The sequence below is a fragment of the Lissotriton helveticus genome, chromosome 1_1 (assembly GCF_964261635.1).
Source record: "Lissotriton helveticus chromosome 1_1, aLisHel1.1, whole genome shotgun sequence".
In the NCBI taxonomy this organism is placed as follows: domain Eukaryota; kingdom Metazoa; phylum Chordata; class Amphibia; order Caudata; family Salamandridae; genus Lissotriton; species Lissotriton helveticus.
Window position 1 is genome coordinate 1,861,139,825 of NC_136057.1, and position 14,773 is coordinate 1,861,154,597.

The following is a 14,773-nucleotide window of genomic DNA, read 5'->3' on the forward strand; positions in this document are numbered from 1 at the left end:
TTTTGGCGGATCTGATGAGGTGATTGTGTCTGCGGATGGCGTTTTTGTGGGCTGCGTACTTGTCCCGTGTCTGTTCGCTGTGCTATTTCTTCTCTAGTTTTTGGCAGGTTTGCTTGGAGGCCAGGAGGTCCGCAGTGAACCAGCCGGCTTTCTCGTTAGTGCGTCTGTTGGAGGGTATCTTGATTGGGGCGAGAGTGTTGGTGCAGTCGTCGATCCATCACCTAAGGCTGCTCTTCGGTGACTTTGCTCCAGCTGTGGCGGGGGATCTGTTGAGTGCGTGGTGCGTGGTGGGTTTCTGGAAGGTGAAGTGGATGCAGCGATGGTCGGTCCAGTGGAGTTCGGTGGTGTGGTTGAAGGTGATGTGGGAGCTTGCGGAGAAGATGGGGTCAAGCGTGTGGCCGGCTGAGTGGGTGGGCACTGTGAGTCTGAGGTTGGCGAGGTTGTCAATCAGGGTGGTGGAGTTGGTGTTGTTGTAGTTCTCGAGGTGGAAGTTCAGGTCTTTGGAGACAAGGGCATGCGTGCTGTCGGCGATGGAGTCGCTGAACTGAGGCCGGGGTCCGGGGGGTCTGTAGACAAGAGTTCCTCTGAGGGTGGTGTTGGGGTAGTTGTGGATCTGGAAGTGCAGGTGTTTGGTGGTGTTGAGGGTGTCGTCGGTGCTGGTTGAGACCCTGAGCGTGTTCTTGTGCACGATGGCCATTCACCTCCTACCCGATTGGTGCGGTCCCTGCGGGTGATCTTGTAGCCATCTGGGATGGCTATGGTGATGTTGGATGCCGAGGAGGCGTTCATCCAGGTCCCTGTCAGGAAGGCGACGTCCGGGGAGGATGTGTCGAGCAGGTCCCTGAGTTTGATGGCATGTTTGCGTGCGGAGCGGGTGTTCAGTAGTATGCATCTGAGGTGGTTGCGTTCTGTCGCGGTGGGTGGTTTGGTGATTCGGAAGCTAGTGAAGCTGCAGCTCCGGCAGCAAAAGGGTCCTTTGGTGTGCTTTGGGGTGGCCAGGAAGCAGTTGTGCGGTCGTCCGGTGTTGAGTGCATGGAGGGTGCTGGCGGTGTAGTGACAACGGTTGGTGTGGCGTTCGTGGGGACCAGGGGGTCTGGCGCTGAGCACGGGGCGGGCGCAGCTGCACAACGGCCACCATTATGAGAGGAGGTGGGAGGGAGGAGCAGCCGGGAGGCGGGAGCGGGTAGCGAATGGGCAGGCAGGGTGCCAGGGCCGCAGGGGACGCAGTGGTGGGAAAAACGGGGCTCGTAAAGAAGACAACAAGGAAGAAAACTGAACAAGAGTCAAAAGAAACAAAGGCAAGACAGAACAGCGGAATCAAAAAGGCACCAAAACAGAGCAGGGGGACACGGTCACACAGATGATGCTGTGCGGCGTGGGGGAGCAACCTACCAGAGTCAGGGTCAAGGGGCGCTCTCCTCACCGTGCAGCGGCCACCATTATGAGGGGAGGTGGGAGGGAGGAGCAGCTGGTAGGCGGGAGCGGGTAGCAAATGGGCAGGCAGGGAGGTGGGGCTGCAGGGAAGCAGCAGCAAGAAAAACGGGGCATGGAAAGAAGACAACAAGGCAGAAAACCGAACTAGAGTCAATAAAGACAAAAGGCAAGACAGAACAGCAGAATCAAAAAGGCACCAAAACAGAGCAGGGGGACACGGTCACACAGGTGGTGCTGTGCGGCGTGGGGGAGCGACCTACCCGAGTCATATAGACTCAGATCGTCTCTGTACTTTTCTAACACTGGAGTACCAATAAAACCATCTCATACCCGAGAGTCTTTCTAGCTCCATCACATACAGATTAATCTCTTTCTGAGCTTTCACAAAGAGCTCATGCCTTGGTGAAGTTTGTGAAAGAAAAACATAAACTGCTTGGAATGCTGAAAAGAAATGTTTTACTGGTTGTAAGTTAGTTACTGTTTGCATTAACACAAGGTTTAGGTGAGGGAGGGAGACAGAGGGTGACAGAGGGAGAGGGAGGGAAAGGGAGAAAGAGGGAGACAGAGGGAGGGAGACAGAGAGAGAGGGAGACAGATAGTGGGAGACAGAGGGAGATAGAGGGAGGGAGAAAGAATGAGGAGACAGAGGGCAGGAGAGAGAGGGAGGGAGACAGAGGGAGGGAGACAGAGGGAGATAAACAGAGGGAGTGAGAGAGAGGGAGACAGAGGGACGGTGACAGGCAGACAGAAAGAAGAAATCAGAGGGCAACATAGAGAGTGGGAGCCAGAGGGAGGGAGACATAGGGAGGAAGCCTGAGGGAGGGAGCCAGAGGGAGACAGACAGAGGGACTCAGAGGGGGGGGGGAGGGAGGGAGACAGAGGGCCGGAGGCAGAGGGAGATAGAGGGAGGGAGACAGAGGGAGGGAGACAGAGGGAAGGAGACAAAAGGAGGGAGACAGAAGGGAGACAGACAGAGGGAGAGAGACAGAGAGAGAGGGAGACAGATAGAGGGGGACAGACATAGAGATGGAGACAGAGGGAGCCCGAGAGAGGATGTATGTTGTTTTATAGCGCAACTCATACCTGTAGTGAAGAGGGTGTCAGAACACTTCCCGTCACACACAATACAGAACCAATGAATCATGCAGGTGTAGACAGTCTATAGGCTCTTCCCAGCTGGGCCTCAGTGAGGCTGGTTCTACTTATCCCCCACTCTTAATCGGCCTCAATCTGCACATACTGTTGTATAGATGGGTGGCCCAAGCCAGCCCCATAGGCAAATGGGCCAGCAGCAGAGGACATGTAAGGATACTGCCAGCCCCACCTAACAGGTGGTGAGATTACAAGATTTCGTCTGTTTCTGCTGCAAGCTTTGAAAGAGCGTGCTTATGTCCCACATAGCCACTGGTGAGACTAGACAATACAGGTCAGCTCACAGGGAAACCTTTTAAATCGGGCACACAACTGGATAAAAAAAAAAACATCCAGCATCTGGGCCTCAGGCACTGACCCTTCACCCATTGCCCGAATGCCCGGTTTACCTCTCCGAACCTGGGTGCCACAGACAACTGTTGATGGTATACTGTTTCTTACCTTCCCTCAACACTGTTGATACGACGTGATGTTGGCCAAAGTGAGGGAAACTACTGCAGGAAGAGAGGGACGAGAGTGAGGGCCCAGGTGGGGCAGAACAAATTATTATGCCAGGCAGCCAGGGCCATCGTTTACTACCACTGGCTGTTGGTTGCTTTCGGATTCTACGTGGGCCAGGGCTTGGCTGCTGGCCTGGGTGGGGACGTCTGCACAATGCACATGCTTTGCACAGCCTCCAGGAGAGCACCACCACTAGGCAGTGGTGTGTGATGAGGTGTGGGAGGGTGGGTGGAGAGTGCAGGGGCAGGTCAAAGTGATATGATTGGTGAGATATTATACCAGGTCCATCATTGATAGCACCTTCACTCACTCCTAATGATTGATTGCCCTGTGAGCAAACACACCACTGGAGAGGGTGTGTGGTGCGCCAACACACCACTAGGATGTGATCAAGTGGTGTTATTGGTTTTTTTTTATTTTTAAATAACCGCTGAGTCCACAGCAGCACTGGCTGGCTGGCCCTGGGGGCTGGAAACAAGAGTGAGAAGTGAGTGATGATTATGCTGGCCAAGGGGTCGCACACAAGGTGCAGCGGTTGCAACGGGTGACCAACGCAGGCACCCTTACACCATGATGCAAGGGTGTCTGCGTTGAAACCAGGATGTCTTTTTTAGAGGACGGGACACTTTCCTTCACAAAAACAACCCTTACACCACTCCTGGGGAGGTGCAGGGTATTGAAGCATTCCCAGATTTACACTTTGTTGTGAACCTGGGAACATGGCAAAAATCATGGATGTTGAGTGGGAACACACATCGCAACACCCATGGCACGCCTCACCCATGCAGAGTGAGGCAACGCAGCGACTCGCTCTGTGTTGCCTTACACCATAACTACGAGGCCATGGAAAGCCACGCAGGGTGTCTTTCCTTGTTCTCGTAGATATGGATAAGCCTAGTGTGCTGCCGGAATGTCAGAAAACGTGACATTCCAGCGCCGCACTGGCCTAGTAAATAAGCCCCATAGTCTATCAATTATCAGCTGTTAAATGAAATTTCTTCATTTGGTTAGGTTTCTTAGGTATTCTACTGATGCACCTGCACTAGCGAGAGTCCATTTCATGGGTGTACCTTTAAATAGATGTGACTACATGAAAATTATCTCTATTGAGATGTTGAGATACTACAAAAGGGAATATCCCTACATCAAATAATCTAATTACTAGAGTAAATGTAAGGGTTATTGTAAGGGGATTTGTTAGATTTAGAATTAGGGTGAGGGTCCGTGGGGTTCCAATTAGGTTTGGTGTTAGGGCAATGGGTAGAATTTGATCTAGCCTTAGGGTTGGTGATAGTATTGCATTTAGAGTTATGGCTAGGATTAGCTACAGTAGGCATTTTGATTAGGTTTTGAGTATGGCGTAGGCACAGCCTTAGATTTAGGGGTGGGTTTGTTAGAGATAGAGTAAGATTTACAGTTAGGCATAGTGTAGGGGAAAAGTGAGTTTCAAGGTTTAGGGTTAGGATTGTTATTATTCTTATGTTTGTTACCATTAGTTTAGTCAATGTACTGCTAGTCTCAGTAATGATATTGTCAGTATTATTAATTAAAACATGGACAATTTCAAGCAGTGGTATTTAAATGTAGTTGTATTCTATGTGGGGGCACACCTCCTGTCTACAACATATCAAATCATATATCAACAGCAACATTTGTAAGTCACCACCTCTTTTGTTCACAATGCAAGTGACCTAATATTAGAAATAAATTCACCCAATAGACACATCTCTTCGACTAGTGATAACTCACAAGTTTCACCACTGCTGTCATTTAAGACATCCAGTGACCTTTTGTTCATCCACCAATTTGGCCCATTCATGGACCCAGCCATTTCCCACTCTATCAGTGATACCTTAATTTACGAACACTTCCTCAAAGACAGTCATCCACCTACTACCAACTAGTCACTTAATCAACCCACCCAACCACAGTCACACATTCATTCATCAAGCCTTCCTGCCTTAATTCCTTTGATAGTTTGTTCATTCTTTCCTGTTTCTTCCCTTTTCCTTCCTTCTGCTTTTGTCTATCGTCCTCCTTCTCTTCTACCGTTGCTTCCTCCCCTCCTTTCTTCTCTTCGCCCCTTCATTCCTTATGCCCTTACTTTTCCTACTTCCTTTCCTAACCTCAGTCTTTTTTCCCCTCCTTTCTCTTTTGTTAGCTTGCTGCTGTCCTACTTCCCTTTCTTTCTTCCTACTCAAGCTCTAACAGCTGAAACAAGATTTTTCTCTTGCTTCAGCTATGCTGCAGACTGTGTTTTATGAAACTAGGCATGCATATGGATATTTATATGACAGTGTCATGATATTAGCAGTAATGATATTTTTGATTCCCACAGGAGGATCCCGAGCTGGGCCGGGCCAGCATCTACAAGTCACTGACTATAAACAGCTCCAAGGAGATGATGTGCTACAGCGACTTCCCTGTACCGGACAACTATCCCAACTACATGCACAACTCCAAGATCATGGACTACTTCCGCTTGTATGCCAAACACTTTGGACTTCTGAAGTACATTCGGTTCAAGGTACTACCCATTACAATTATCCTATGACCTCAGAGGTGTGATCATCAGGCACAGCAGTCTAGATGCATGACCACCAGTTGTTACTTTAGGGTTGGTCTGATACCCTAATTAGGCCTCAGCCCTACCAGTCTCTTTCCAATGGCATTACCCATATCTTCAAGCAGGGCAAATCACTTCACATGGAGCATGCTGGGAAAACCCAGTCAGTGGGCCCTGACTGAGTCCTAGTTTATACAATGAAGGGTAAAGCCACACTCATCTCATTTTGTTCTCATTATTAATCTCTGTTCAGCCGACAACACAACTATAAAAGATACAACAAAAAACGTTGTAACGTTGTGAATAAAAAAAATACAAAACTACAATTTAAAATAAAAAAGGCTTTATCTTTTTATTGTTTTACAGGAATACATTACTAATCCAAAATGTAATCATATCTACAGTCCTTTACATTATACCTATCCCCAGAACAAGCACTATTCTTGCAGTACAACAAGGAACTATAATATCCAAGACAATGCACTGGAGATATAAGTATAAGATAATACATTCTAAAATGTATTAATCCATCTCTATATTTGGCTATGAAATCCTTATCCTAATAGCTTTCTCTATAAATCTACCATTTATGCAGAGGACTCAAATGAGATGAACTACGCTCTTCATACAGGTTGCAAAAAACAATAAAGTACAAAGTAGACAGGACCAAGTGTCTGTCACACTGACAGATCAATCAATTCATTTCTAAAGTGCACAGCGACTTCAGGGAGTGTCCCGGTGCCATGAAAAATGGCTCCCATCCCACCCCAACCAAGTCAGAAATCCGTGCGCAGAAAGCAATCTTGAACAACCACATTTTAGGGAATTTCTGAACTTGCCTTCAGCCCTGATCTTATGAAGATGTACAGTGAGGCGATTTCAGGCCTGTACCGCAAGATAGGAGGTAGATAAGCCACCTCACTTCTTGCATTTGATTTTGGGATTGGAGACGTTTAATCGGGTGAGAAGTGGTTAAGTCGATTTGAGAAGTAGAGAGGAGCCTAGCCTTAGAAAGTTCTATGTGCCATAACAAGGGTTTTGAAGAGAATTCTCTCCTTAGCAGCTGATGGAAGGCCTTCAAATGGGGGTAGAGCGACAATTTAATAGTTAACCTGGTTGCTGCATCCTGTACAACCTGCAGCCTCTTCAGTAGGAAAGCAGGCAGACCCAGGTACAAGACATTGGCATGATCCAAGCATGATGTAATGAAAGCATGAATCACTGTGGGAGCAGGAACAAAAATGTTCTCATAAATATTAATAAAGCAAATCATGACCCAACTATCTATGGAGACACAGTAAGGTGACAGTCTATCTTGACACCCAGAATGTGAGCCACAGCAGCTGGGTGGTGGGACATAGGAGAGAAGGGAATGGCTGTATTCTTTGGCCAACCATCTAACTCCCACTGAGTCAAGGCAGAACCCAACAGCAGGATGTCAGTTTTGCCAGTATTACACTGAAGGTTGCTGGCCCACATCCATTCAAAAACTGCCTCCAAGCCATTTTTGGAAGGTGCTTGCCCCTCACTTGTGTGTTTTTCTATAGAGAGATACAACTGCATATCATCCGCGAGAAAGACTTCAGCCTAAAAGGATATTTTCTAACGAGGCCAGAAGAGACATATAAAGATTGAATAAAGTAGGACTCAAAGCTGAACCCTGCCGCACTCCAAATTTGAGCATTTTGTAGTCAGAACATTAATGGGCCAATCAAACTGCTTGGCTTCTATTCTCCAAGAAAGAGCAAATCCATGGCAGGGCCATGCCCTGACTCCAATGTCTTCCAAGCGCTGAAGAAAGAGGGTGTGCAACACAGTATCAAAAGCTGCTGATAGAGCTCACAACATCTCGGTTGCCTAAACTCTGATGTAGGTCCAGCTTGATTGATTGTTTGACTGACAGAGCGAAAGCTCAGTTGTCCGGTGTCCCACATGAAGAAAAACAACTATAAATAAATGATCCCAATCTAAGGCGAGTCAACAAAAAATCTATGTTTCGCTTTTTCTATAAATGAAAAGTGAGCCTGAATATATTTGGTGGTAGATATAATAGTGTACATTGTAACAGTAGACTTGTTTAACTCAGCACACACCCTGGCCACATTGCAAAACTTGTAAAATAACCATGTGTTTTTAGAGTTAGTGATTATATCTGGATCTGGGTCATAAAATACCTCAGTCCCATCCACGTTTTTACACAACATTGTGATACAATGTACCCACAGTGTCTTAAGAGCATTAACGAGCTGCAATCAGTTGAACCTGGTTTCTGGCTTTGACCAAATTGAAACCCAGGGCATGAAAGGACACACTTTCAAATAATCCTCCAAATAAGAGAGCCCCGTCTTCATGCGACATATAAAGGTGGAGAAACAGACAGGGGCAAGTAATAACATAAGCATGTTCTGTCTTTTGTAAATCCATTGCACTATATATCCCAAATATCTGCACTATACATAGATAGCCACTGATACACACTTGTTCTTATAAATGTCCATCATCTCCTTTACTGGTTTGGTATCCAACTAGGAGGCCAACTTAAATAATTCTTCAACTGCTCTTTGAAATTACATTATCCGTATATTAATCAGGTGCTTCCAAGTACATACCCAGTCTAAAGAAAGACCTAAATCAGTAAAAATATTAACCAAATTAATTCCAACTTCATTAATCAAATAGGTCCTAGATTTTGTTGCACTTGAGCGATAAATCATAACAAACATTGTTGACAAGTTACTTGTCAAGTCTAGGTTATCCATAAAGGATACAAAAAAATCCAGTAATTTCTTTTCAATCAATTAATAGACCTGGCCATAAGCACGGCATCATCAACATATAATAGTTGAGTACCCTTTTCCGAATCATTGATTTGAAGTGTAAAGAGAAGGGGTGCCAAAACACGTAGCTCTGGCAGATGCCTCTATTAATCTTACAGTCAATAAACAACTTGAGGAGACCTCTAAATATCCTAACATCGCATATACAGAAGCAGGAGCGGGTTAAATTCCTTAAGGATAAATTTAAAGGAGAAAAACCCCATGATATGGACAACTTTTATTTCCCAACTTAGAGGTCCACTAGTGAAAAAGCAATGAAATTGCAGATCACTGGAGTAAACTACTCAACAGAAAAAATAACCAACATAATAAAGAATGGCAAAAGCGATGGTGCCCCCGGTCCAAATGGCATTCCCAGGCTACTTTTAAATATGACTCGGAGTACTGGAGCCCAATACTCGAGAAACTATATGCTGATGTAGAATTACTCAATCAAATTTCAGAAAGCTGGCAAGGATCAAACATCACCCCAATTTATACATAGGAGGGGATAGATCGAATCCAAAAAATTATAGGCTAATCGCCTTACAGGATGTTGAAGCCAAATATTTTGCCTCATTAATCCTTAAAGATCTAGCTGAATGGTCTAGTGTTTGTAACCTAATACCAATCAATCAAAATGGATTTAGGAAGGGTATTGGAACAACTAAAAATATTTTGCTGCTTTCGTTGATCGCAGAAAGATGTAAAAACAGAAAACAAGACCTTCATCTGTGTTACATCGACCTAAAAGCTGCCTTCGACAGTGTCAATCGTAAACTAATGGGGTCCAAATTAAAATCCTGGGACATACCTGACAGGATATTGAAAGGTCTACTACTGTTTTACACAGATACCTGGGTACGCATGAAACTTGGAAATGGAGCCAGACTATCAAGGAAAGTGCACACCAACTAAAGCTAAAGCAGGGGTGCGTATTAGCACCGCACCCTTTTAATTTATTTATTTCAGACCTTTCAAGACAGCTCGATGGAATTAATTCCCATTCACCCAAATTAGAAAAACTACATTTATCGCATCTGGCTTATGCAGATGATATTGTTCTCCTAAGTTTGACTCAGGTAGGCCTGACAAGAATACTAAACGAACTCTCCGAATTTCTGTCGGTTAAATCTCACAAAAACCAAAACAATGCTTATTACAAATCGCACAGCCACGACTCAACAAATTAGATTAAAGGGAAATCTGTTGGAGAAGGTATCATGCTATAAATATTTGGGTTTTTATATTGAAGACAAACTTTTGTTTCGTGATCAGAAAAAATACATGAAACAACGAGAAGGGCCCTAACATTCGCCCTCAAAACCCTTGCAAAGAAGTTGGAAGGCCCGTCTCTGAAACCATTGTTAACGGTAATGTCAGCCAAAGCACTGCCAACACTATCATATGCCAGTGCTGCAATGCATGGAAATGACGCAGAAACTCTAAACAGTCTAATTGCGCGCATTTACAAGAAGGTTCTTCTACTTCTGAAGACTGCCTCACCAGCTCAAATGGGATTGGAGTTTGGGCTAATGAATGAAACATTGGGAAGGTTCTACACATACATTAAAGTATGGTATCAAATAAAACAAAACATAGAAAAAAACGGCTTAATGAATCCTTATGGCAGGAAATGGATCAAGATAAATATTCACCAGCATACAAATTTCTTGAACACTCCTTAAAGATGACATATACAAGGGAGCTGTGGAGTAAAGAAATGCCTTACCAAGCATTCAAATTAATAATAAATAAAGCTGCAAAGTTCCACTCATTACTGACCGATAAAGATCTTTTTCGAACAAGAAGTCACTTGTGGACACTGATTTATACTTATAAAACCTTGAAACAAGCGGCCAATCTAGACTCCACCTATTCCATTTACGTAAAGAGGAAATTAATAACATTAAGGTTCGACAGTTCCCTACTCTTGCGGAAGCCCCACACTGGAAACCAAAAGAAAATGATAATTGCCGGCATTCTGGTTATAAAAAAGAAGACTTCATTCATCTTGTATGTAACTGTAAGACATTGCAACTAGCGCGAACCACAATATTGCGGAGAGCATTTCAGGACAGAGGCATAAGATCGTGGTGGAGAGCTATCATATGTGGACTAGACTCCAATGACCCCCAAATTAATTGTAAATTGATTAAATTTCTACGAATTCATGAGCATGCACTGAATGTCAAATCATGTTAATAGTATGAAAAGTATTTTACAATTGTATAATCTTCTAAGAATTTATGTTTTAATAGAGACACAATTTTTTACGTGTAGCAAACTTTTAATATTAGAATTTGGTATATTGTTATGGTTTTAACTAACTGAACAATAAAATAAACAACAAATCTATTAATCTTAAAATACTCAGAACATTCCCCATTTACCCCAAATATTACATTAGCCCCCACATCAGAGTGGAGTTGTCTCAGGAAATACATAATCAGTTCTTGAACACCCAGGAAGAGCATAGTTGTCCAAAGCTTTAATTGGTTAACACAGTCAAACATGCTGCTCCAATCCATAAAAGTGACGTGCAAACTGCCTTTCTTGACTGGAGTATATTTGTTTACTAGCATGTAAAGGTTTAAACCTTGTTCAATAGTGCCCAACCCTTTGTGAAAACCATGTTCAGTCTCAAAATAATAGAAATTTCCTCTTCCAAAATCTCAAGTCTATCTATTCGATTATGTACATAATTTTGACAGTAGAATCCAAAAGAGGTTCTTGACAATAGCACTTGGGCTCACTCCTATCGCCTTTCTTGAATATATGGAGTATCATAGAGTGTCACCACACCAGGAGCCATCGACTCTTCATGGCAATGTTTAAAACGTTAACTAAAATAGCAGCCTAAAAGTTCAATGTGGTGCTTAAACACATCCATCAGTAACAGGGGCCTTACCCTTAGGGCTCCAAGTAATAGCAGAGATCACCTCAGAAATCCCTACATTCAGGGAAAACATAGAAGTGTGTGATTGCTTGCCCAACATTTACTCCGTATCTACCCCAGATTTTAGTGGATGCCTCCCTCTACTCATTATTTAATCAAACTCTGTGTGCCTGGTGCATTCTATGGAGAACACAGAAAAGCAACAGTGCCTCCTCATCACAACAGGCTGTGGCTGGGATTCTCTGTCTAGTTTTAAAGGTATATGTCTGGAAGCTAGCCACATAATGTTATCATCTACCAGATAATGAACAACCATCCTCAATCAGAATAACAAACTCAACATATCCATCTTAAAATTCTTTTTAATCAATATTCTCCTCAGAAACTTCTACATCCCTCGGAACGTCTGCAAAACCCCACTCTCATAAAAGAAAATCTGCATATTGCATTATCTCTCTCAACTCTCATCCTTTATAACCCACACTAAAGGAAAGAGCTGGTTCTATCAAACCGGCCCCCCATTAAACAAACGTTATCAACATGACTAAACCTCCATGCATTTTGTGTTGCTCTGCATCTGCTTCAATATAAAGGGTAATCAAAAACAACAGAATTAGGAGGAAAAAGCTAGAGGAAGTCTCTAACCATCATGTATCTAAAGAGCCTAACACATCACAACTGGTACAAGCATTGCTCAATCTGCAGAAGATCTCACTAATCCTTTTTATCTTAGCACTCTCAACATGATGAGAAAGATAGCTCTTGGGAAACAAAAAATTCATCATTGATAAACCATCTGCACCATGCAAAGATCTCAACACCAGCAATTAAACATCCATAAAAGCTGCAAAAGATGAAGACAGCTAGTGATGTAGGAACATAGAAAAATAAAGACAGAGGCACTATGTAGAGTTTGGCAGACAGGATATGTGATTGCAAACGTGAAAGAGTACTCTGTTTGCCAAACTCTTGTTCGGGCCACCTTATTTAAAGTTGGGCAGAGTATAAGTAATCTGTTGATGTAGGGGTGGGGGGTGGCCAGTTACAGTTATGTTGTGGGGATGTTAATAAAACTGTTTAGGAATCCGGAACAAGAGTCTCCTCCACCGTCCAGTTTTGTGGTCCGAATCCTGCATTGTATTGATATAAAATTGTGTGGAGGAACACCTAATAAAGAAAAAAAAAGTATTCTGTTGATGGAGCCTGAATTGGCTCTGCTGATGGAATAATTTGGAGTAGGGACTTTTACACCGTCTGCCCTATTTGGGTGGATGGGTAAGGCTTTTTTCCTGTCCATTACTATCAGGTAAAGCCTGATAATATTGGACAGGAAAAAAACAATAATGACTCCAATACCCTGAGAGAAAACTCCCAGTGTGTGGTGGTCATTATTTTTTTGTTTTTCCAAAACAAATTCCTGCTTTGGGAGTTTTTTTGAAAAACAAAAAGCTTTTGAAAGTGTCACCGGCGGGCATCATGTCTAAAAGTCCCATCCATCAAACCTTTCCTCTCATTGTAGAGAGTTGTTTGCACAATCAGTGGACAACTCTCAAATTGACAGGTGGGGTCCCTTGAGGTGACGGAGCCAGTGTCCTCCATTGTCTCCAAACTGTAAACTCTGTTTGCCCAACTCTAAATTTGACCCATAGTTCTCCTCATTAAAGACAAATATTTAAAAAAAGAGACAGAGTTCTCAACCCATTCAACAGCACTCTTCTAAATTATTTCACAATGGACCAATTTTACACAAAAATCGTTTGTTTCCAGCTCAGGCCACCACCACCATTTCTATGTACTTCTCCAAGAAGATTCAGAAACCACATAAGAAGACTCTTAATCAACAATCCTCACTGTATACTTGAAGGAACATTCCATAATGTCCATCTTTTTCGTCTTTAGACACCCTGTCCATACTAACAATCCTATTACACCAAATCTCATACAAACTCTGTGAACTAGACATAGTCCCTTAATCCTTGAAATAATCAACTCCTCCCTAAAAGAAAGTAAGTCGTTCTCATGTTTAAAATTTTGTCAGGTTAGACCTCTCCTAAACCAAAACTAATCTGGATCCCAGGCAATTTCTAAACCTAAGACCAGTTTCCAAACTTACTTTCTTTGGTAACGTCATAGAAAAAGTTATGTCAATATAATTCCTGTTCCAGATATTCATCAATGATGTATTAACCTTCGGTGGCATAACAAAAGTTGAGGGGGCCCCCCAGAAAAGTACATGGAGGGTCCCCACCCCCCAGAGTCAGTCAGGAGATCTCAGGCCGTGGTACTGTTCTGAGGGACCCCTGGAGCTCGCCCCCCTCCCCGCACCGCAGTGGCTGCATGGGCCCATATTACGCCACTGTTAACCTTGTCCTAATCTGACAGTCAAGAGGTTAAAGCCACCTTCCATGCCATAGTTTAGGCACAAAAAATTAGATTCCAACTCTCCCATTTTGAAAGACCTTATTGGTTTTCATTGAAGTCATATTGAACTTCAGATGGCCTGTACAGCCCTCCAAGCCCTACATCTCAACGTTTGCAGATATGTTATTGACAAACCCAGAACTATAGGAAGGCAGTGGAGGCAAATCATGCCTAATCCTTAAAATCTAAATAGCTGAATCTCGCCTTTTTTTGGCAAACTTCTAAATTTTGGAAGCTTCTGTCTGATGTACTCAGGTTCAACTCCAAACTACTCTTCTTCAATAAAGGTCTCACAACACACATTTCATGTCTATTTTGAAGGGTAATACTAGTATTTCAGTATTTTCTTATTAAACTCTGCAAATAATTTAGTTTTGGTGATTTCTTACTTATGCGTTTGGCTCCATTTCATCAGCATTGTCTGCACCAGAAGTGATGCGTGCAGTACCTATATAGGCGCCACCCCGATATGCTGATGTCAGTTACTTTTGCTAGGAGCATAGCGTCACAATGAGAACTGAACAGTGGTAAGAAAAACTAAGGCCCTGAGAATGGTGTCTCTTACACTGCAATTGGCTCGCAGAGCAGGTTGGATGAGAAGGTCTGTAAGAAATCTGCAGCTAGATAGAGTCTCTACCGTATAAGGCGTTACCAAAAGTAAGTAACTTGTTCATCTAATGGAGACCTCTGGGCATAGAATAGATAACCAAGTAATGCTTCCCTGGAGGTGGGTCTGCAAAGCTCATTTTAAATCAAAAAGCCCTGCAGGACTGAACGGGCAAAGTGCCAGTTGCAATTATTGTCCAGACATTAGTGTTTGGTAAACGTGTGCAAAGATGCATATGTTGCTGCTTAACAGATGTCCAGTACAGGGGCGCTGTACGTTAAAGCAGTGGCTGCAGTCTTAGCTCTGGTGAAATGAGCATACAAATCTTCAGGTGGTTGTTTCTTGGCCAGTGCGTGGCAGATCTTGATGCAAAGCAC

General features: G+C 43.6%; 1 protein-coding gene across 1 annotated transcript in view; it reads left to right on the top strand.

The window, feature by feature from the left end:
• LOC144754063 (flavin-containing monooxygenase 5-like) overlaps positions 1–14,773 on the top strand; it is a 435,529-nt gene that overhangs the window by 136,538 nt on the left and 284,218 nt on the right. Inside the window, exon 3 of the mRNA XM_078641585.1 lies at positions 5,426–5,614. Within this exon, the coding sequence (XP_078497711.1) occupies positions 5,426–5,614 (189 nt within the window). The remainder of the gene's footprint in view (positions 1–5,425; positions 5,615–14,773) is intronic.